Below are 25265 nucleotides of genomic sequence, written 5' to 3'. Positions count from 1 at the left end.
AGAGCAAAACGACCTTATAGGTAGCACGGTAGTATTTGCATTCCAGAATTTCGGTTGCTCTTTTGTGTACCCTACTTAAGTCAATGTATCTGAACATTATGATTGGACAAAAAATACAGTATCAACTGAACATACTTTCCCAAACTGAGGGATGAATCAGGTGTAGAAAAATATGAAATAATTTTACATACAGATGAAAATGAATTTTTGAGAATTTTTTTAAATTTTGTATTCACTGCACGATAAAAGACCTAAAAGCACTAGTGGCCTTAGGTTCTTAAAGATAGCAAAAAAAGTAAACGGTCATGATACATATTCAAATTCATTTCTGAATAGTAAAATGAAAGTACTTCAGTTAACTGTGAATGTAGAATTTTTAGCAGTGTTAGAAAGTGGTGAAAATTCTAAAAAGGCTATCATTATCCCTTATGGGCCAGGAAATACTACCGTGCCACCTTAAGGGGATATACATGTTTACACTAAATCAATGAAGGATTTTTTTTTACCTATGCAATTTGTAAGTTTATCAATAAAAAGTTGATTAAGGGCAATTATGATAAAAACAGCCCTTAAATTCCACCCCTGGGAGTGAAAATTGCTGATTCAGCAAATTTTGCCTGATCTGTGGGTAATAAAGTAAAAATTTACCTAGAAAGTAGAACTTCATTATTTTTATGTAACTTGCAATACATTTTTAATTATAAATGCTCGCTTTAACTTTTCGCAGTGTCTGACACATGTGCAACCACTGGAATTTGAGACGCGACATATTTTATTTGTGTGTACATCCTATTATTTTCACCGAAATAAATAAATTGCATAATTTCTTATTTTTTACCACACAAGTACATCTTTACTAGTTTTCTTTAGGTTTAATTTGTAGTTCTGTGGTAACATGACACCAGTATGAGCTTTTTTGGAACCAGCAAGTGGTTAAGGGGTCCTTACTTATTCATTTAGCCCTCATATTTGACTGAAATAGAGATAGCAATAGGGGTTTCTTTACACTGACAAGACATTTTTTTTGACAAAGAATGTAATTATGACTGTTTATCAGCAAGATTAAATAGTTTATTCATTTTCCATGCAAATGTCATTAATTGTTTTGATTTTCTGACAATGAAAAGCACAATAAAGGTAAAATGATTATGTAAGGGGACATAATTTAACTTAATGCATACATGAGAAATAGACAAACAGTCAACTTAGAGATATATTCTAGTACATATATTGTCAAAAAGATTTTAGAATGATAGTTAAATGCCATCTAAAGAATCTTGTTGTGTTGCCTTCATAATCTGGAAATGCTTAAAGTAATGTAAGGCATGCTGTAAAATGTGGAATGGACTTTAATATAATTTTTCATGATTTGGTGCTTAAACTGTTTCTTTCAGTCAGATTAACTATAAATAGAGTTGGCAATCCAATAATTCCTCCTGAATCACCATGTTTGACTTCTGTGTTGATTTGAAACATCATATATTTTGATTTTGTTCACTCCTTAAGTAAAAATGGTAAGATGATAAAAAAATGAAAATCTGCCAGCTGGGGTAGGGGTGTAATCTTTCATTTTTTTTTTGGTAAGAAATAAGTGCAGACTAGTATTCTTTATTGTAATATGTTACATAGTAAGAAGGCTATGCATCATAGGTGTCATGACTGATTTCAAGTTTGAAATGTCTTGGTTAAGGTAGCACGGTAGTATTTGCATTCCAGAATTTCGGTTGCTCTTCTGTGTACCCTACTTAAGTCAATGTATCTGAACATTATGATTGGACAAAAAATACAGTATCAACTGAACATACTTTCCCAAACTGAGGGATGAATCAGGTGTAGAAAAATATGAAATAATTTTACATACAGATGAAAATGAATTTTTGAGAATTTTTTTAAATTTTGTATTCACTGCACGATAAAAGACCTAAAAGCACTAGTGGCCTTAGGTTCTTAAAGATAGCAAAAAAAGTAAACGGTCATGATACATATTCAAATTCATTTCTGAATAGTAAAATGAAAGTACTTCAGTTAACTGTGAATGTAGAATTTTTAGCAGTGTTAGAAAGTGGTGAAAATTCTAAAAAGGCTATCATTATCCCTTATGGGCCAGGAAATACTACCGTGCCACCTATAACTGAACTTGATAGATGGTAACTATAAATTATGGAGCTGATTGACGGATAGGAAATTTCCGTAATCAAAAATAGGTACAAGTGATGTTTTTATTTCTGAGTTTTTAACAAAACTATTTGGAATTTGCCCATCAAAATGTGCATACAGTATCACAATAATATATGTTTTCCTCTTAAATGTAAAATACTGTTTTTGAATTATATGTTTTCTCGTTTTCAAAGAAAAATGCAAAAAATTTCTTTCTAAAAAAACTGCTAAGTTTAAGTTTTAAAGAGTTATTCGGGGATGGTATTATATTTATGTCTTCATCATTCCGATGATCCTTGATCATATTTGCCTCGAAACTATGTACGAACAGAGCCTGAAATTGAACAAAACATTTTTTTTTTTTTATTTTAAGGTGACTACCCAAAACTATAAATTGAGGGGTACCCCATAAACGGGCTAAAATACAAAAATGTGACCAAAGAAACTTTTTACGACCAGACGAAAATTAGAATATAGATATTATTCTATCATTTAAAACAATTTCCAGCAGCGTGTTATTCCGTTACATCAAACTCGTTTATTAAGCGTCTTTTTCGAGGTCAGTTGCTGTACTAATAGTGTTAAATGTCAAATTAAACCTGAAATATCTGACTTCCTCTGCCTTGTCTGCATTAATCTTAAGCTGTAATCTAAATGCATCAAAATTGTTGAACAATAAGTAATACTGTGCCAACATGGTCAATTTGGAAAAGAAACATAAAATATAATAAGAGAAATGAAAGAAATTTGAGATCATAATGTAAACAAGGAAAATACCAGCAATAGATAAAAACAAAATTATTGTGATGAAGAGTAACCTACATATTCAATTATGTTCAAAATGTTAATACAGTGTACAATGGGATATTACTCTATTTAATTGAACCAAAAATGCAAATCGTCTCCCTTTTATAATGTCAAGCAAATACATGTAATTATTAATACCAGTAACTTTGATTTAATGTCAAGCTAATACATGTTATCATTAATAACAGTAACTCTGATTTGTATTAATTTAAATCAAATATCAACTGCATGCATGCTTCAGTTCATTAAAGTATATTTTTGTTTTACTTCAATTCAAATCGGTCAAACCAAAGCATAATGTACTGCTTGGTTTTGTAAAAATGAAAACTGTGTTGTGTAGATATATATTTTACTTTTACAGCCAGACGTATATGTTTTAGTAAAATACAGTGTTTCATTTTTGCTTATTTTAATTTTGGTCCATCTTCACTAGTCTTAGACATTCATAGTACACCTGTACTTTTAGAACTTGACCTTCAACTTTGTGTTCTCTGTTACATACCTGGAGTGCACCTAGAACAAAAACCAACAACAAGTCAATATGGCGGCTTACACCTTAGTAACGACAAGCTAGATTAGACGGTAAATATTAGTCAATAAATAAGTTATAAATTGAAAATATCATTGGTTAAGAATTATAAGGATTTCCTACATTTTACTACAGTTCATTAACAAAACCATTTAACCATTAAAGCAATAGGTTTGTTGGAAATTTGTAGCTTTATCTTTCAGGAGGGATAGAACACTCACGTAACACTCAACTTCCCTCCATTTTATTTTCATTACCCGTATTTGTCCTATTAAAATCGATATAATTCATGCAACATAGATTTGTTGTCATTATTTCATTGCCAAGGCTAACGTTTTGCAAAAAAATCGAATATAGCCGCCCAATGCAAATAATAAAACGTGCGTAAACATCATACCCAGGGAAATTTTTGACCAACACAAAGAACTGTATAATTAAGCTATGATGAATACCTACATTATTGAAGATATTTACATAAGTGGTCATTGTAATTCCAAATCTGATACTACCAAAAGGTATATTTATAGCTGTTTAACAACACACTTACTATCAGGATCAGTGAAGTACACCAGAAATTTCCCTTCATCCTGAACTAACTTCACTTCTCTTACACCTTCGACCCCTGATCGCCTTTTAGTGTTAAAGTAGTATTCCATTGTGTCTGACAATGTATTGTCTTTGTATCCAGTGACAACTATACAGTCTGTTATCGGAACAGGGTCTATGTTAAGATGACTGCCATCCAGTTGTCTCTTCATACATGCTGTCTGTAACTTCTCCATATCTATAATATAGTTTTAAAAGCAGGATAATTACCATATGTCTTTCATACGTGTTATCTGTTTTCAAAAGCAGTTTGAATACAAAAGATCGCTTCATAAATGCTGTCTGAAAAAAGATGCGTGAAAATTTCTGTTTCGATCGACTTAGAATAACTACCAATTATAAACTAAAATCTGTGTTAATTTTTTATGTTTAGTTTTTAAATGAGATTGCCTGGGTGGTGTTGACTGTGCTCGCCTGATATATGAAGGCTGTGGGTTAAATGCTTGGCTGTGTCCATGACATGGCTTTGAAATTGGTATTTGGGCTTTCTAAGTCAAGACCACTTAATATTTAGGTGTATAAGCAAAGGCTTATCAGCTCAATATTGTGCCTTGGGCTTATTATGGTTATAGGTCTTTCTGCTGAATTTTACCTTGTAAACTATCATCTAAAATCTGAACTTTTAATATTTATACTGCTGTAATTCCTAATCTGTTTCTTAAAATGCATTTTATCAAACCACTATTTGTTTTGCGGCTCTGTGTTTGCATATATAATTATCCTTTACCCAAATGAAATTTAAGCATCAAAAATCAAAGAAAGAATTGAATAGCATTGAATAACTTTTACAGTTAGTGTAAATTTTCACCATTATAAAGATTGCAATCCCATTTTGTGTTGTAAAATCAGACTCAAATTTTCATACTATGGAATAATATTGCTTTAATTCATTTGTACCTGGTGGTTGTTCAAATGTAACTAATGCTGTGCCTTCTGCCTCCCCAAATATAATCTCTTCTGGAATACATTTAGATTTGAATTCAAGAAAATTTTCAAGTCCTTCTTTAGTGGTTGTAAGACTGATATTTGTTATGAACACTTTATCTTCATACGTAGGAACATATTTTGCTGGAGATGGTTGGACATAACGTTCTACATTCAGTGTCTGTCCATCAACTCGATGGGTTTTACTCATTACTGCTTCAATGGCTAAAATGTACAATTGAAGATAGTTTGTATTTCATTATGACTTATTAGTCATACGGTTTGTTATATGAAAAGGTGCAAAGTTGACATAGGTAAAAAGAATGAGCAGCATCAATTACAAAACATTTAAATGAAAATTAAACAGTCGGAAAGCTGACCCCGTTTTGACCCCATTTATTAAAGCAACAATGGAAGTCATGTGACTACCATATTTGGGCATTTTTGGGGCATTTTTTCTTCAACTGAAACGACTCTGTTCCCTCCAAAAAGTCATATCAAATGAAACCAAAGCATTCTGTTCGTTACAAATGCCAGTTGTGTATACTTTTTAGAAGTTCTCACATAAAAATTGTTTTGATTAAGCGTACTGAATTAGAATATGAAGCCTTCATACCAAAGGTCGTCACTCGTCGCGTTAAGTTTTTTCAACACATCAGTTGAAATTTCTTTCTTAACTTCTGGGGAACCTATGCTGAATTTGAAATATGTGATTAGGCTTTTTATAAACTGGCCCGTGTCAAATTTGTGCCACTTAATACGCTGTAATACGCAAATGTGCCACTTCGATGTGTCGATATTTCTGACGAAGCGGTGCCGATAGTAATTTACGAGTTACGTCCCTTTGTTGACATTTTTCATGATTAAACTTATAGGTACTATCAAGCACCATATGCTGTTATTTTTAAGTGGATGCTATTAAAATAATTTATTATCTTTTTACTAAATATATTTTGATTTTAGAGACATATGTAAAACAATTAGGTAAACACATTTTATCATTTTTACAACAATTTCAGAACTGAAATAGGGCTTTAATATTACAGTACAGTAAATGTTACTCTGTGCCATAATATATTATTCCAAGCGTAACTTTAATATTTATATTTTGGTAAATAGTTTTACTGCTTTAACCAAATTATATAAACACAGAAATAAATTTCTACTACATAAAGACAAGGGGTAGCCAAAATATGCTTGAATACTTGACATAGACAGGGTTAAAATTATCACAAACAGGAATTCCTTTTCAAAACTGATACCTGATCCTACCTTTTTCCTATAGGATATACATTTAAAAGAGATAATAATCAAAGTATTCTCAATGTAAATTCTTCATAATTTGAAATAAAAGGAAATTGGTTTGCAATCCTTGTATGATTAAACTAAATATAACAATAAATTTTGTCTCATTGATTTCATGCAAGTTCTACTGAATGGACTCAAATTATAAAAAAGCATAAACCAATGGATTTAAATGGTTTATAATCATGAACTTGCGAATAAATAAGAACGAGAAAGATTCGATTTCATATTTTCCTTCTTCTATTTAATCAAAATAAATAACTATGCATATTAAAAGTACTTCATAGCAGTTTCTGAGTGCTAAGTCAACAATTATGTTTTAGATCACAAGTCATGATAGTCCAAATAATTATGACATCTTGAAAGGCTATTATATTTTTTTCTTTGACGCCTTACATCGACGTCATAACGCCGAACTCATATTTTCAGTTGGACTTTGGGAGGGAATTTACTGCTTATAAAAACGTTTAGCTGATTTATCCCCAAGATGCTTCATTTTTCATTTCTATCACCCTCTCAGCTATGTGATATTTATATAATGTTCCCCTGTCCCAATATTTTGTCATTGAGACCGAGAGGATAAGCTGTTTGAAGTATTTTTATCCAAAATAGTCCGCGAACTTCGCAGGATTTTTCAAATTGCTTGTGTGATTGTCCTGGGTTTTCTAAACGGTTTCAAGTGGTAGGAATTTTATAAATTTTAGATTGTGATTAAGCTTATCTAAATGTTGGTATATCAAACTTTTGAATTTTTTAGGTCTTCGAAAGCGGTAAAGGTGCTCTTGATTTCTTCTGTAATATTCTCGTCCCGTCTGTCCCACATATTGAATACCACACATAGGCTGGGTTCAAGTTACTACATGAATAAGGTTTTGGGGTTTTCAGGTAATTAATGTTACAGGAAAAGGAGAGCGAAAAAGCTCTCCCGCTCACTGTTGACCTAACTGTATTGTGTGAAGTTAATCTGAAACAGGTAAGTCATTTTCTGGCATTGAACTGGAAAATTTGTGGATATCCACGTCGTATTTGTTTAACAATCTGGCTGCAGAGGCATTGCCTACTTTGACACAACTGTACACAGTGCTAAATGTAGTAGGATAATATCTCGTCATACTTTGAACGAAAAAATTATTTTATATCTACCTGTGTGACGTCAAACGCGCGATTCTACGCCAGTACTTTAAACCTTCCTTCCTTTATGGGTGGATTTTACAAAGATAAATAAAATCGTATAATAAAAAAGCAAAATGAGGATGTTAAATTTGATGTATGCCTTTTTGTGCTTCTTTGTTACATTTGTTTGTTTTATAGTGATTAAGATGATAACACAATGTTGACTGCTGTTCCCCTATTTTTGACCTTTTTACCTATTGTGTCTGTTTGTTTTGTTCACGCATCGTTGTCAATATAATGGAATTTGATGCGACTGTCATACAAGTGAGAGGTTTAGCTAGCTATAAAACTAGGTTCAATCCACCATTTTCTACATAAGAAAATGCCTGTACCAAGTCAGGAATATGACAGTTGTTATCCATTCGTTTAATGTGTTTGAGCTTTTGATTTTGCCATTTGATTAGGAACTTTCCTTTTTGAATTTTCCTCGGAGTTCAGTTTTTTGGTGATTTTACTTTTTGATAGGCTGCTGTAGAATTTATATAAAAAATACGATTTTTGAAGCACGTGGATATCCTAGAAGTAGGGTTGTTTTTTTTTAATTTCTTTCCATTGCATAATATCATGATTATATAAATAGGGGTATAGGGAAAATAAAAAAGACCGGAGGTTGTAACATTGAATAAGGATCACCATTAGTAAATATTATCCATTTTTGCCACTCGAACAAAAAATGAAACTGTGATTTTCCGTAGGGTTTCAATGGGAAGTATATGTCATCAATGGCGCCAAATCAACATTAAATGACGACTGTTGAAGGTTAGTCTCAAAATCATCAATCCCTTTAAGTTTTAAAATCATCAATCTCATTAAATTTCAAAACAATTCATATAGTTGTTTAAGTAGAAAAGATTTTTCAAAATTAGCCAATCAGAATCAAAGGTTTGCATCGGCATTTTTTTATTATTTTTTTGGTTGAGTCGGATGCGACTTTTCATACATAATTCATACCATTTTTTTTTTTAACTTGTAGAGAGGTTTTTGACAGATATCTAAACATGTGAGACGTTTTCGTGCCACGTCGACGCCAGTGGACGCCAAGTAATGGAAATAGCTCACATGTCTTAATGAATGCCTCACCCCCTTAAGATGCTTAATCTGCCACTCCATGCTTCACAATATATTTCGATGATAAACTATCATTAAACCCAAGACATTCTGACTGGGATGCTGGTATTTGGTATAATCATATGACATGAATTCATTTCTATATAAAATCTTTCCACATAGGTCTCAGAAAAGTAGTTTTTGTCGTGAAACTCGCATTTGAAGTCTCAAAATCTGTAACATAGAAAACATAGCACTGTTGATGTCTGCTTCTTTTTGTTGGAAATAGAATATGGGTCGTTACTTTTCGTGAAATACATTGTTTGGTGCTAACAATTCTCCAAAATGAAAAATTCATACGTTTACTTACTTCGATTACTACGAAGCCGCCAACCCGCATGTAGCGTTCTACACGGTGAATTAGTAGTGCTTAATCGATGAACGAGATTTGAATATCGGTAAACTATTGTGGCCGTAATTATATTTAATCAAGTTCTTACTTTTATTAGGTTATAGCGACAGAAGAATATAAACGATAAGAGAGTTTCCATGTTGGTACATCAAAGACAGATAAACGGTAAGTAGTAAGAAAAAGAATTTAGAATGAAAAAGCAACAAAGTGGTTCGAATGATATAGGAAATAGTGGTGCATATCACTAGTTTTTATAATATTTGAAGTATCAAATATTTTCATTATGTAAATTCTTTCTTGATACATTTTTGTTCAATTTCGTATATTTTCCGCAAGTTTGGGTCTTATAAATTTAAAATGCAATAAAGTACAGACATACAACCAAACAAAATTGAAATGTTGGACTATGAAAATATTCTTTTTCTAAATTAATCTTTCCGAGATTCTAGTATGTGCTAAATCAGCCATACCCATCTCAATATTGTATTCAATATTAATAGATTGTTCATCAAAAAGTAATAACTTCAAATCGATATTAACTTTGAAAGCAGGCAAAGTTTCAAGGAGTATGATCCTGTTTAAAGTGTATAACGGACAACAAAAAAGACAAGTTGATTAAATTCACATTAATATAAACATTAAGGACTGCAAGGTTCTGCTATAAAAAAAGAATCATGAAACAAGCTAAGTGAGAATTTAAATTACTTGCTTTATATCGACAATATTGTTTAATTGACAATAAATATTATTAAGCTTTCTTATATCAGAACAAAAATCGTTAGAGGTTTTCGGGTTTATACAAATTATCAAGTATGGGGGTTCTTTCTGTGAGGTCTGAGTTCTAATGGTTAGCTTTGAAACGAATAGGTTCCAATTCCAGTTGAGGCTGCTGTTGCTGCTTTGTTAAACCTCTACATTTTTGTGTATGGTTTCACATTTTCGTCCCGGTGAATTTAGAAAATGTGCAAGTTATTGTGCAATAAAAATCCTTTTAAAATAGCTAAAGAATAATTTAGCCTTCAAAAAGGGCTAAAATGAACATCATGATTGTTTAGCATATGTTGTGTGAACTGTTTTCTGTTTGACAGACCGTTTTTGCATATACAAACAACCAAAGGTCCACAATTATGAAATGTAAGTCCATTTTTGTTATCGCACTAACTTTGAGATGAAATGGGTCATTAAATTTTTATTTGGTCGTTTGATCGATAAATCTCAATGGTTTCAGAAAAACTATAATTCAAATAAATTCTACTTTGAACCAATTTGGTTTAATTCTATGGGGGTGGGGGTGAACATGTGACATTTTTGTGCATTTTTTTAATATTTTATGGCAAATAAATGCAGAATATTGCCATTGGTACACACAATAAAAATGATATTGATGTGGACACTTTATTGTAAAAAGGCCTCTAATGATGTCATAATGATGGCATAAACATGTCGAAATTGACGTATTCGACCAAAAAAGACAATTCTATACATATTTATTGGACAAAATAGATATGAGCAAAGGTTTTACCAAAAAATGGTATTTTAAACACATAGACATGTGCAAAATATTTTTTTGGGTAAAGCATCACATTTAAATAGAAATGACAAGATCTGAAAATGAGGCAAATTCGACCTTTTATAGATTGTGGATAGTCGTCTGATTTGTAATTTTACCTTATGTCTCATATTCCCTAATGTGACATTTTGACTGAGTGTGGAATCGTATGTCGGGGCATGTATGCATATGCCTCATTGTGACTTTGAGATAAAAAACAGCAAAAAAAAATTGCTGTTCCTTTGCTTTTTGCGTGTACTGATTTTGTGGATACCCCATATTCTTTGTTTTTCTATTATAGCACGAGATGCTTACCCTGGTGACGCAACCGATCTCGCTCCTTATAAAGTTCAGTTTTTATTTGTTACTATGATTTGTCTCTTCTTATTCAATTTACGAGATTTGAACATAAATAAACTACCGTTGCATTAATTTTGCAGCGTTGCACTTAATTCAAGCATTTTGAAGCCCTAATGCGAATATGTGAGTCAAAATTCAAAATATATGATTACTAATATGTTTCAAACTAATATTTTATCATCACCCGAAGGATGTTATTTAGTATTTATGCTACTTTTTGATTTTGGATTCAAGGGGCCGAAATAGAGGCCTTATCATACATTATCTTTAAAGCTCATAGAAAATACTCTGATCCGCAATTGGAACCTTTCCGTTCCATTACAAATCACTATAACGCTAACCTCACGGCAAACACCCCCCAACACATGTGAAAATGTTTCCGATAAGCTGAAAATTTAGTAAAATGCATTCTAAATTCTGGACTGACCTATGGTTGATTGTACAAAATTTTGTACAGCTTCAATCCACTTTTTATCCATTTGGCTGCATGAAATTGTACTTTTAAAGTCTATGTAAAACACGAAAAACATAAACATTACCTAAACAACCGAGGATTTTCGAAAGAATTTTCTATATTACAATCCATGATAGCGGCCTACGTAGATATTTTCCGGTAACGCGAATATTGAACATTGATGTTGATATCCAATTAACTCTTATAAGAAGTTGGCGAGTGTCGATTTCGGCCATGTTGCCATATTTTTAGATATTTTTATGGCTTTTATCATATAGTGAGATCTTATATATTTTAAAAGATATCTTATAAACTTTATAATATATCTTATAAACTTAATAAGATATTTTCTAAAGTATATAAGATATCGTTCAAAGTATATAAGATATCGTATATGTATATAAGATATCTTTTGAACTTAATAAGATATTTGATATAGTCTATAAGATACCTTATATAGTTTATAAGATATCTTATGTAGTTTATAAGATATCTCATACAATTTATAAGATATTTCATAAAAAGTATTTAAGATATCTTATAAATATCTTTTATATAAGATATCTTATATACTTTATAAGATATTTCATATATTTTATATGATATCTTATTTAGTTATAAGATACTCATATAGTATAAAGTTTATAAGATATCTCATATAATTTATAAGATATCTTTTAAAGAAAATTATATAATATATCTTAAAGATTATATGAAATATCTTATAAACTATATAAGATATCTTATAAACTATATCAGATATCTTATAAATATATGAGATATCATTTTTCTTGTTTTACAGATTCTTTGCTTTTTTATGATAGTTTTTACCGAAAGCGCAAAAAAACGTCTAAGAGTCGTCATTATAGGACACGGAAGCATATAAGTCGTCGACTAAAGATGTCGGCAACACGTTGTTTAAAATAAGTAAAATGCAAATAATAGACGATATAGTCAGTACAGAAAAAATAGATCCAATAAACATTTAACAGACAGTTTTGGTCAAATGAATTATCCATATTTAGCTGGTAGATGACCAAAATGTTTACTCGTGATCTCTTCAAATTTATAGACAAAACTTTAAATTTATCTTTTATTGGTGATCATTATTGCTGTTTACTGACGAATAATGAGAGTTTAGAAGACAATAGGGAGAAACGCTCAAATAATTCAAAGATTTTCTTTGAAAGGCTTAAACTCCTTTAGCAGGTAAATGACGATGTGAAATGTTAGCCAGTTGTGTATATATGGTATTGCTAATCACGTTTACTGATTCTAACACGTATAGTTATAAACGACAAATTAGGAATTGAGGGCGCATATTCCAAAGGTGTCAGTCATCTGATTAGCTAGAAAAACTGTGAATAGTTAAAATCTCTGGACCATTTCTGTTCCGGTTCCGTCAGATGTTCTCTGTCTATCATTATTTTTTAAGACATTTGACAATTACTAGCATCTTACCATTATGCTCAAGCTACTGCCATGGTGACAATTTTGATAAGTAAGGGAAATAAAAACATAAAAACGCAAACTTTATACTACATACTACTCAGGTTCATTCGGGCCAAGCATAGATTTAATTCGATCAGTTATTCAGAAAAGTATTATTTTCGTCAAAGCGAGCTTTCGATATTATTGATGTCTTAATTCACATTATTGAAGCATGTACGGTTCAAATTATTTGCTGTTCAGAGAATTTTTTTTTTTATATCATAACATCAATAAATTACATACCACTTTCCTCCTCAAACCAGATCAGGTACATTTCTTTCTCTTCGATGAATTCCATCTTTACAACGTCAGCATTTGCAACTTTGCGGCTTTCAAAATAAAATCTTATGGTATCTCCAGATGTGGTTGGCTTCATTCCCGTTACTTCTATAACAAACTCAGTAGGCATGTCTCCTGTGTCTTCGTTCCCTGAGGCTTGTCTATCTCCCTCTACGTCTGGTGTGGGCGAACGTGGTATAAATATTTCAACATCAATCCTTTTCTTCTCAAACAGCAATGGCATTCGACTTAAAACACGTTCAGCAACTATAAATCATAAATATTTCATAACAGTCAATTAGTATACAAGGAAATATTTTTTCAATTGTTGGTCTTTGTGTAAAGTGTTGTCGATATCTAACAAATATTTATTGATTGTTGCTTGCTTTACGTTCAGTATAAATTATTTCAAGCATATATGGAGGACGAGAAAATATTATCAATTAATGCAATGCAAAGTGTGACGGCAGGAAATCATAATTGTGTAAAGGGGGCATTAGCAAGATATAAATAAGTTAAAATATGATTTTTTTTTTCAATAATTAATGAAAGTGAAATAGCGAAATAATAATTCGCTTTTTACAGCCAGTTTAGTTCAATTTTGTCAAAATAAGCTACGAAACATTGCTGGTGAATTATTCACTTGCAAGTGAATAATTCGACCTCATTGAATCCGTATTCATGTGACCTTCAATTTAACCCATTAGCTTGATTATGCATGTATTAGTCGTGTTCAGCCATTAAAAGGAACAGAATGTCAACATTGAAAGTGAAACAAAGATGAAGCATTTCGTTGACTGATTCGATCCACAAAAAATCATTCTTATACAGGTAAATACGATTATTAATTTATTTTTTGAATCTATAACATAAAATCAGACAGACCTAGAAAAGTCCAATTGCACGAGGTCGCTATCTATTTATATTTATGTTTATGTTTATATTGGGTTATGTGACCGTCTGCAGTCTTCGGAGGTCATCTCGATTGTAAATTGGATGGCGTCTAGGCTACCATACACATGAAATGCTGATATATATTATCTAGTCTATGCATTGTTAATTGCTTATTTCAGACATATTGTAATTTGGATATACGTTTTAGTATGCTATAAATCAAATATGGAAATTTGATTCAAATCAGTGAACATGAATTTTAAGAGATGTAATTGAAAATATTGAATTGACAACTTAGCTGGTTGTTGACTGTAACTCGAAGATTTGACAGGATGTAGGACCGTAAGTGTCAATTACAGTAAGACTGAAACATGTTTATTTGTGTATTAAACTAGTTTACTATACTTTCACCAGAGCCTTATATTCATAAATATTTTCTTCGGAAAAAATCATGTGCCATGTCAGGAATATAACAGTTGTTTTCCATTTGTTCCTTCAGTTGATATAATCGAGCGTTTGATTTTGTCAGGTTTTATGGACTTTTTTTTAATTTGCCTCGGAGTTCGGTTTTTTTGTTAATACTTTTTTTCATGTAGACACACCAAGATCAGTTCAGTGAAATTTTAATCTATTTGTAGCTGCCCTGTATAAAACGTGCTTGCTTAAGGGCCGTGTTATACAGAAATACTTTAGGAACATCCTCGAAAAAAACCGAGAGGGGTTCCCCTGGCCCTTGTGCACCCGCCAGATTTGAACGGCTCTGTCAATAGCTCTGAAAAGCACTGGGCTAATATAAGTCTATTTTAGCAGCATTAACCGTGACCTTTGACCTTGAAATCGATTCGTTCTTCTCTTGGACAAATCTTCAATTATTATGAGTTTCAGATTAAACCATGACATAAAAGTCAAGTATTAAATCTTCAGGAAACAATTATTAATGGATCATAGAAACAAATGACTGGGTTGCAACGAATATTTTCTAGAGCAATGGAGAATGGTCTATAATAAACATTTAAATATGTTGAAATCAATATTGTTAAAAAAGGAGGGAGAAATAAAAAAATATAAAAAAAAATAGGAGGGGGTCTTTAGACAAATCCATAATGGTAGTTGCATAACTTTAATAGCTATGCAAACATCCCCTGCGATATCAAGGATCTGTGTTCAAAACTACAGAAAGAGTTGATCGATCCTACAACATTGTTTTCTTCTTTTGTACATTTTGCCAAAAAAATTACTAAGTTCCCAATTCTGAAAAAAAAACCAATCAACAATTCCAAAATAGCAGGTTTACAACTTCAAAATATTTGTAATCTTTCCGTGAAGTTTCAGGGATCTGTTTTAAAATTTGTAGGAGTTGATTACACAAAATTGGTGCAGTCTTTTGTAAATTTTACTGCATAATGACTAGGTTCCCAAATTTGGAAAAATAGCAAACATTCTTCAAACATTTGTTAAATGACATGTGCACAACATCAACATATTTTACATCTGTCTGTGATATTTCAAGTTTCAAGTATGTTGGTTGAAAACTATAGTAGTTGATTACACAGAAGGTACCTGTTTTACGAGTCAACCCGACATCGCTGTACAAAAAGCCGGTTTTGTAGTTCGTGTAACCAAAAAAAAATATTTTCAATATCAGAGACCTTGAACTTGACTTAGAAACTTTAAAATACATAAGCTTCCTCTCCTTCACTAGATCTTCTATTATTTTCGTTTAAAATAAGCATCGAAAACTTGAGATTTCATCCGGAAAACATTTTATTTAATCATATTTCTATATTCAATAACATCGACCTTGAACTTTGACCTATTGACTCCAAATTAAATAGGCTTCATTACTTTCCTTTTTATCCTCCATTGGTTTGAGTCGTTTCGATTGAGCAATGTAAACATTTCATTAGAAAAGTATTAGTGTTGGATAAACAGACAGAGCGAGGACACAATATGCTGCCGAAATTTTTGAGGAACTTTAAACAAACACATATTAGTACTAATGAAAATATACTCAAGGATCGAACTACAATTTTAAATTGTGTTAAGTTTGTGTGGCAAACATTTTTGAGTACTACGTTATTATTCAAATCCTTGGACATATGGAATGAATAAGTAAAGATACATCCCAGAACTGGACACGCAATCAATAAATGTCATTCAAATGTATCTTTATCTATTGTACCAAGAAGTATTTTAAGTAAAACTATTTTTTTTATGTTTTAAAAATGTTCTATCCCTCCTCTTATTTAAACGTAATAATGACTGTCAAGGTCACCACTATTTACCTTACTTTGGCATTGCATAATAACATGTTTTTCTCAGACTGTTTATGATTTCTTACACTAAATCCGTTGGATGTGCACTGATGGATACTTAAGTCAGGGAGAACATGATTTAATGATTAATTTATATTGAGTCATTAACTGCGAGTACTCTGAGATCGAGACTTTGTGACTTTTGTCTTAAGGTTTGTTGTTTTTGTGCTGTGTGCCAGTTTAATGTGTCAAGCCATTTCTTACCGATTTAACAGTTGTTCGTATGTTGTGCTGTAACATCTCTGTCTCGGATAAGTGTGAGGTTGGGCATTCATAAATATGTTTAGCCCCGCTGCATTTTGTTTTGCGACTGCCCCTAATCCGGATCCTGCAATTTAGTGATTTTTGGTGGTTTCTGCGTGTCATATTTTTTTTTCGTTTATTCTTTTGTCATCAAGCGTTTTTTTCGTTAAATTTGTTTATATTTTGTCATGCCGGGGCCTTTTTATTGCTTACTTAATAATAATTGGTTGGGTTTTCATATTGATGACAGCCCTATGGTGACCTATAGTTACTCACATCCACGTCATATGGACTCATTGGCAATCAAACCATTTCTTCTTATTCGTATGTCCATTCAATGAAATAGTATTTTGATTTTTCCAGTGAACATCCTAAATGACATGACCTAACATATAATTCTTTTTTAAACATGTAAGTTGTCCTTTTTTATAATGTTTAAACACGGAGTTACTAACCGTCCTCCTCCTCGTATGTAATGATAGCAGAATGACTGTCTATATCATAATCCAGATCCTCAATGTCACCACCTCCAGACTTTCCCTTGTTTTCAAAGAAAAATCTGATGGAATCTTCTGAGGATCCAGCAGGTATGTTAGAAACTTTTATCATCTTGATGCTCTGTTGACTCGCTTCTATAAGGGTGAAATTCATCTCATGTTTACCTGGTAGTCTTTCCATGTCTGGATTAGACAGTGGTCTCTGTAAATATGGAATAGAAGTTGATTCCTGTAAATCAAGTTGTGATTGGTGTCCTACATATTGTGGTGGCTGATGTGGATTATTATAAGGGTATCCTGATCCTAGTCCAGGGGCTAGATATGGTCGATATGGCGGACCCTGGTGACCTTCAGGATGAAAACTTGGTCCTGGCATGGGCATAGTTTCACTTGGATATATCATGTTATACTGTGGTTGGCTTTCCCTCTGTAAAATACAGTTCTGTTGATATAATTACACTGATTATAAAGATTGTGTTGTTTCTTTATAATATTACTTATATTCTCAACTAATTCAAATTTGCAATATTATTTGAATGTATTTTAAAAAAACAAATTCATCAATAAGAACTTGCTGGCTATAGGGAAATCTGAAACAGTGAAAAAAAATGTTGTTATAGAATAGAATAATTATCCCCTTAAAAATTGTAATGAAACTGCTTAATAATATAATGGAATATTAATATGTAAAGAACGCTGATCAACCTTTATTATAATGCAACATTCTTTGCTTCGTTCATTTAGATTGGATAACGCTACAAATTTCAGAACATCAATTCTACGATTGATGGTCTTAATTTGTGCACACAAGCGTAAACTTCATGTGTTTGATTTGATTATATGTTAAAGTGATGCTTTCTTGCAGTTGGGTTAGAAAAGAGATTTGTGGACATCAATTTTTTGATTTGCTAGTCGCAAATATCTGTTTACCGGCTTCATAATATAAAATATTGTTATCTCCTATACTTGTATACTAATCTCCTTGAAGGATATGTTTTGTTCCATCTTTTGATCACTTTATCAATCGCTTTTATCATATGAATATGAGATATAATATCAGGATAAACTAGTTAGGAAACTTTCATATTAAAAATCATTATACGATATGATACTTCAGACTGCATTTATTTATTTCATGATAAATATTCAACATTATTTTTTCAAATACGTCATGAATGAAAAGAGCTGTTGATTTTTCATCAATGAGACAGCAACCCAATAACACAGAAAAACAAAAAGCATGTAGTCAAGTATCAATTCATTAATCCACCGCTATTTATAGATAATATAAACAAATGGTAATAAGGGGTGTACCTTGAAACAGCAGCCTAATAAGACAAAAAAATAGTTAATTTATAATTATGACCGTATCAATGATAATTCATGTCAACACTGTAGTACTGACTATCAGACAAATATTTACTGTATCATTACTTGGTAAAGCAATCCTGAAATATATATGCAGTTGAGCATCCCAACATTTTGAGAAATGGATAGGTATAACTGAAAAGTTAAGTGTGAATTTTTTGTTGATTATCAAAACGTAGTCCTCGATATGAGCAACATGACGACTGTTATTAGTAAAGCAGAAACTGCTTATCCTTTGTTATCATCCGAGTAACCCCCCCCCCTTTAAGTTAAGGTGTCATTTTTTCAAACTTATGATTTCTGTTTTGTAGACAGAAGATATGTTAGAACATTTTATGATATTGATGCTATGTTGACTCGCACCTCATATTTATATGGTAGTCTTTCCATATCTATATGAGACAGTGGTCTCTGTAAATCTGGATGATACAGTGGCTTCTGCAAGTCTGGACGAGAAGTTGGTTCCTTTAAATCAAGTTGTGATTGGTGTCCTACGTATCGTGGTGGCTGATGTGGATTATGATAAGGATATCCTGATCCTAGTCCAGGGGCTAAACATGGTTCATATGGCTGACTCTGGTGACCTCCAAGGTGATGTTGAAAACTTGGTCCTGGCATAGGCATAGTTTCACATGGATATATCACATTATATTTTGGTTGGCTTTCACTCTGTAAAATACAGTTCTGTTGATATATATATTACACTGATTTTAAAGATTGTGTTGTTTCTTCGTGATTTTACTTATAATCTCAAACAATAAAAATTTACAAAATTATATACATACATTTTAGAAACAAATTCATCAATAGGAACTTGCTGGATATAGGGAAAGCTGAAACAGTGAAAAAATTGTTGTTTGAGAATACAATGATTGTCCCTTAAAAATTGCAATAAAACTGCTTAGTAATATAATGGCATATTTATATGTAAGGAGCGCTGACCAACCTTAATTTCAATGCAGCATTATTTGGAACGTTCATTTTGATTGTAAAATGCTGCTAATTTAAGTACACCAATTTTATGATTGATGGTCTAAAACTGGACACACAAGCGAAGACTTTGTGTGTCTGATTTATATATATGATAAAATGATGTCTTCTTGCATGCGCAGTTGCATTAGAACGGAGATACCAGTATTGTATTTGAAGATTTGTGAGTATCAGTTTTTTATTTTCTGGTCGTAATTATCTGTCAACCGGCTCCGTGATATACAATATTGGTATCTCCAAACTAGCATAGCATATCCACATAGAATAAATTCTGTTCGATCTTTTGATCACTTTATCAATCACGTTCATCATATGATTATACAATATCATATTAGGATAAACTGATTATGGAACTTTCAAAATAAACATCATTATACGAACTGATACTTGAAACTGTATATATTTATTCAAAGATAATTATTTAACATTGTTCTTTCAAATTCTTCATGAATCAAAGAATGTGTAGATTTAACAATGAGACAGCAACACAATAACACAGAAAAAAAACAAACATATGTAGCGGGCAGCAAAATGCAGGTTGTTGTTTCATGTCCACGACCATTTATGGATGATATAGATATGAGGTAATTAGGATTTTACCTTGCGATAGAATCCTGATAACTAATTAATGACACGAACTAATCATTTACGATCATGCACAATTGAAAAAATCAATAAAAGTCTGACAAATAAACACTTTAACCTTAATACTCTCTCATATGTGTTATAACTTAAGACATTTCATTATATCATTTTTTTTTATCATGTACTTGATTTAAAAAGGATGAGTTGTAAATGTGTGGATACATTTATTGACTATATTCTGGTTTTAAAAAAGGCAACACATACCAAAGGGATATTCAAACTCATATGTCGAAAACAAACTGACTATGCTATGGCAAAAAAAAAACGAAAAACGACGAAAAGACAAACAGTACACTTAACACAACGATGAAAACTAAGGACTGAGCAACACAAACCAATCAAAACCCGGGGGTGATCTCAGGTGCTCCGGAAGGGTAAGCAGTTCCTGTTCTACATGTGGTAAGTGTGGCTGTTTAAGACAGTTTTTTACTGTCTCAATACTTGGCAATGCCATGACTGAAATATAGATGTAGTTGCACATCCCACAAATTCCCGCATGTGTAGATATAACTGTAGTTAATGGTGACTTTTTTTGTTGATTATCATAAAATAGTCCTTGATATGAGAAACATGACGAGTGTTACTAATAGAGCAGGAACTGCTCATCATTCGAAATCCCCTGAGTAGAACATGAGGTTCATGTTGCTCAAACTTATGATTTCTGTTTAATTTAACAGACTGTAGTATGTCTTTTCTTCATTTTTCCTTTGGTCGTGATGTTGTTTGTTTTGGTTAAATGCCACTTTGGAATCTCCTCCCCTTTTTGAATAATGAAAAAAAAAATTCAAATTAGACTAACATGACTTTTCCCTCTTTGTCCACAATGCCTAATTTTGTATTTTTTTGGATCAACTACAGTTTAAATAGCTACTTAGAAGTACAACCTGCATCAAGTCATGTGGATTATCATATGGTCTCATAAGACAGTTGTCATTTGCTACCGACATTATCTTCTGCTCATCACATTTTGCAGCCTCTGTAAAGAAAGAAAAATGAGGATCATAACTACTGATGAATCTAGACGATAAAAATAGAAATCTAAATGTTATATTGAAAATCACTTTACACATACTCCAAGTAATTCAAATTGTTTCAGTTTAGTAAAACATTTTGTATAGTTTGTCACCTTTATTACATTAAATGCATAAAGCAATATCAATGATATTTTGTCAACACGAGTAACTGATTCATAGTCTTCAATGCAGCATTTCAAAAAATATGGGGCCAAGGAAATTATTATTTACATTAATCAGGGATATCAGTTAACTGATTTATTACATTAGGTTTTTTACATGTGCAACTTAAAGCTTAATAGGATCCAGTGGATAAATTATACCATTATCTAAAAAATGAATGAAGAAAGGTGTTCATGTTGAATTGAAATCTTACTTAATTATTTTTTTTATAAATACTGTACTAAGATTGGTATCATTTGCGTTGATGTTTTGACCATATATGTTTGAATCATTTCTTTAATGCCCATACTAATTATGCAAAAAGTCAATAATTATATGAATCAAATATGTTTCAATTGTTTGCCAATGTGCAAATAAAGGAATGCACATATCTTTTATATACTTTTTTATGCTAGTGATGAAATTAGGAACTGATTAATACACATAAAGAAATACTGCAATTTTCTATGATTTATCACCACTTGAACACAATTGTGTAATAAGTTTTCATTTACAGTCAGGCCTGAGGGATAGCAATTACTTGAGGGTAACAAAATATGCCATCAGCATATATATATTCATTCATAACCTTAGGATATTAGATTAAAAAGAATTATGACACGTATTAAAGATGGCAGCAGTCCTTTTGCACGAATTGCTATGGCATGATATACAAACAATAAAACTGACAATTGTATAATTATACGGGAGTGACACTGGTTTTCATATAAAAGAGAAAAACTACAAATATTTGTGGATTTTTGAATAAACATATTAATTTTCATGTGAACATACTAAAAAATTGTTTCTGTACATAATATATGAATGTGTCCCTATAACTTTCAATATTCATGAAAAGAAGGAGTAGTTGGATATATGTCAAAAGCACCCAATAACAAATCAGATTACATCATCTAAAGGTTTGTCGTTGTCATTTATGTCAAAAATAAGATGTAGTTGAATATATGTCAAAAACACCCAATAACAAATCAGATTACATCATCTAAAGGTTTGTCGGTGTCATTTATGATTAATTTTGAATTTTTGAATAGGCCGTCTTTATTCCTGTTAATTTCTACTATTACAGTTTGTGAACCCTAATTGTTGTCAGTTAATCTTGTAGAGTACATGTCTTACATTTTATTTTTTTTAAACTGTTTAATCTACTGAAAAGGTAACAACTTGATTTCAGTACGGATAGAAGTAAACATACCTATATCATTGTAGAATAACTTCTCCTGCTGATAAAGATGCAACATAAGACTCTTAGTTCCAGCAATGTTTACACTTGCTTCGGTTGTATCAAGAAAAATTAACTAATTGTTATGATTCTTTGTCATTTCAGAAAAGGTATCGCTTTTGCAAAACTGGTTTCCAGGTGGAGTTGATTTGGAAAACCCTGCTGTCAAAAAGTTTCCGTAGACAATTGCCTTTACGGCATCTGTGTTGATTTTTGTTTTGCTAAAAAGGTAGAGATGAGTACTGTCTACTGTCCAAACGACTTGAAGATGTTCCTTTTGAAGAATTTCTTTGAAAAGTTTGGAAGCTTCTTGACATTTCAAAAGTTTCAGGGTCAGTGGGTCAAAGTGTAACGTCTCGCTAAACAAATCTGACAACAATTTGTGTACTTCTTTTTCTGCTTTGTTAATCGTGATATCTCTCCCTTTTAAATAAACACTCGAATTGTCTTCCTGTAGTCGAACGACTACATCAGTAAATGTTTTACTGATTGTTTCAGCAATCCCAAAACACTTTACAGCTTCAGTTTTCCACTTATCTTCCAGTTTTACTACTTTTTTGGCAGTAACTCGATGGATCTCGTCAATAATTTTAGATATGAAAGACTTCATCTTTTCAAATCCTACAATGAATATATTGGTTTCGTCTCGCATAAGTGTGATGCTTTTCTCCTTTAATTTCTGTTCAAATAGCTCCTCAACTAAGCTTGATGTAAACTTGAGTCTTTGAATAGGTTTCATAACAATTTCATCAGTTACTCTAGCTAAAGCTCTCTCAATTTCAGTTAAGATATCTTCATCTTCTACTGACTTTAACTTTATTTCCAAAAGTTCTTCTGTCGAGTTAATGCTTTCAATTGTTGAAATATCCAAATTGCGAATAATTTTCTGTACTGTTGAGAAATGATGTGTCATTAAAAACTGCATTTTTATTGGAACAAGGTACCCGGAAGGGTTCTCCAAAACTTTGTCTTGGGAGCATATTTTGATACGAAAGTTTTTCCATTGAGGTTTCCAAGTAAAATCATTCTTATTCGTTGAATCTATAAAATTAAATAATCTTGATAACGTGTTAAATCTAGGTCATGGAAGAATTGCTTTTATAGAATAAATGATTCTGTGAACACATGCTATCTGATAAAAAAAATTAATTTTCGCAATGAATTTTGACATTTTAATATTTTGCTTTGATTAAATCATTTGATGCTTCTGTTTTTTGTTTTTTTTACAATGCATAGAAATATCATTAAAAGGTCAAATGTATAGTACTAAATCGTTTACCATATAACATATGAACAAAAAAGTCATAGATCAGCATTTGTAGGTCAACTAATGTATAAATTTTGTTTCAGGTTTGTATTTGGAAATGCGGGGATTTTTCTATTACAAATATTTTGTGCAACTCCCTCAGGGAAAGTTGACCTTAAAGGCATTGGCTATTATCTTTATATCCCTTATGGTCATATAGCTCTCAACGTGTGTGGGAAGTTAAAGATGTAATTTCTTTCAAATAATTTGCTTTGAGTTTCCTGGGTAAATCCAAAAAAGCACTTTTGACGGATATGATTTATAACGTCTTATTTTATTTTTTTTTTTTTTTTTTTTAAAAGGCAGATGTAATAGGTTGTCTACTACCAATATCCGTATAATTTTAAGACTCATGTTTTTGAACTGTTGAACGTTATGTTTTAATCTGTTAAGTCACTTGGTTATTTTTTCTATGCAGAAACTTCAACAATTATCTCCTTAAATGATTTAAATTCACATGTTCATTTAAAATTATCCATAAGCATTATTGCACCTGTCGCAAATCAGTATTTTTCGCCGACAAATTAAGCAATCGTGAATCAATCGATATCATTATCAGCTATAAAATCGTTCACGTACGTACCGAAATATGTTTTTCAGATAACAGTTTGTAATTTTTCATTGAGTCTCATATAAGGATACAACTTTCTGGAATTTAATACAAAACTCTTAAACGAAAATAACATTTTATGAATTTCGTGAGTCGTGAGTCCGGAGCGCTTTTCTGCATTTACTTTCATCAGAAAACCTCAAGCCATACACATTTCTTGTATTAATACATAAAAACGCGAGAAGCTACACGACCGAAAGGGACCTAAAAAGTGTTTCCAAAATTCGTCTAAGGTCAACTTTTCCTGAGCGATTTGTGGAAACTGCCAAAATAGCGTCAGTTTTATTTCCCATGTCATAACAACGCATAGGAAATAAACGAAAATTTGTCTATATACTCGTCATTTCATGATTGTAGCATTAAAATATAATTCTAAAGATTGAATGTTTCATTTTTGTAATTTTATGGGGTTGTAAAAGAGTTGATCGTGCGCACATTTTTAGTATGAAGCATTTCCGCGACGCACACAACATGTGCTTTGGTCAACGCTTTATTTACACCCCAATAAAATACAAGAGGCTCTCAAGAGGCTGAATTGCTCACTTGGTTAAATATATGCCATTTTTATATTTAATTTTCCCCTTTTGTATGCAATCAGTTATATTTGCTTCTTTGTAGATCTTAATTAGTGATTGAAGGTCTTGTACTGATGATCATTTTTATTGTTTTAGTTTATACCTATCAATTAAAGTTTTTTGAGATATGAAAAATCATTACATGGCAATAAATTCTATATTTAGTGTGACAATTTGGCCATGTTGACCGACTTGTATATATTATCCTTCTGATCTGTTTTTGCTCTTTGAAATTTCTCTTTAACTCCTATAGTTTTTGACAAAACTATGAATAAAATGGATAAAAATCATCATTTAGGGGAAATAACTTCTAT

At 31.6% G+C, this 25265-nt stretch overlaps 1 protein-coding gene across 6 annotated transcripts in view; it reads right to left on the bottom strand.

The window, feature by feature from the left end:
- Nucleotides 1–1295: 1295 nt before the first annotated feature.
- Nucleotides 1296–25265, bottom strand: part of LOC127735527 (uncharacterized) — a 52000-nt gene continuing 28030 nt past the window's right edge. For 3 of the 6 annotated variants that reach the window (XM_052245714.1, XM_052245713.1, XM_052245712.1), the window contains 8 exons: nt 22434–23501; nt 20930–21021; nt 18774–19079; nt 17001–17469; nt 13058–13360; nt 4997–5248; nt 4041–4277; nt 1297–3477 (listed from right to left, as the gene is read on the bottom strand). In XM_052245714.1, the coding sequence (XP_052101674.1) occupies nt 3374–3477; nt 4041–4277; nt 4997–5248; nt 13058–13360; nt 17001–17469; nt 18774–19079; nt 20930–21021; nt 22434–22479 (1809 nt within the window). In that variant the 5' untranslated portion in view covers nt 22480–23501 and the 3' untranslated portion in view covers nt 1297–3373. Of the gene's footprint in view, nt 3478–4040; nt 4278–4996; nt 5249–13057; nt 13361–17000; nt 17470–18773; nt 19080–20929; nt 21022–22433; nt 23502–25265 lie in introns of all 6 variants that reach the window. The other 3 variants (XM_052245716.1, XM_052245715.1, XM_052245717.1) reach the window with 2 other exon arrangements.

The sequence above is a fragment of the Mytilus californianus genome, unplaced genomic scaffold (assembly GCF_021869535.1).
Source record: "Mytilus californianus isolate M0D057914Y unplaced genomic scaffold, xbMytCali1.0.p SCAF_3, whole genome shotgun sequence".
Lineage (NCBI taxonomy): Eukaryota > Metazoa > Mollusca > Bivalvia > Mytilida > Mytilidae > Mytilus > Mytilus californianus.
The sequence above is the reverse complement of the archived record's forward strand: the minus strand, read 5'-3'. Positions and strand labels throughout refer to the sequence as shown.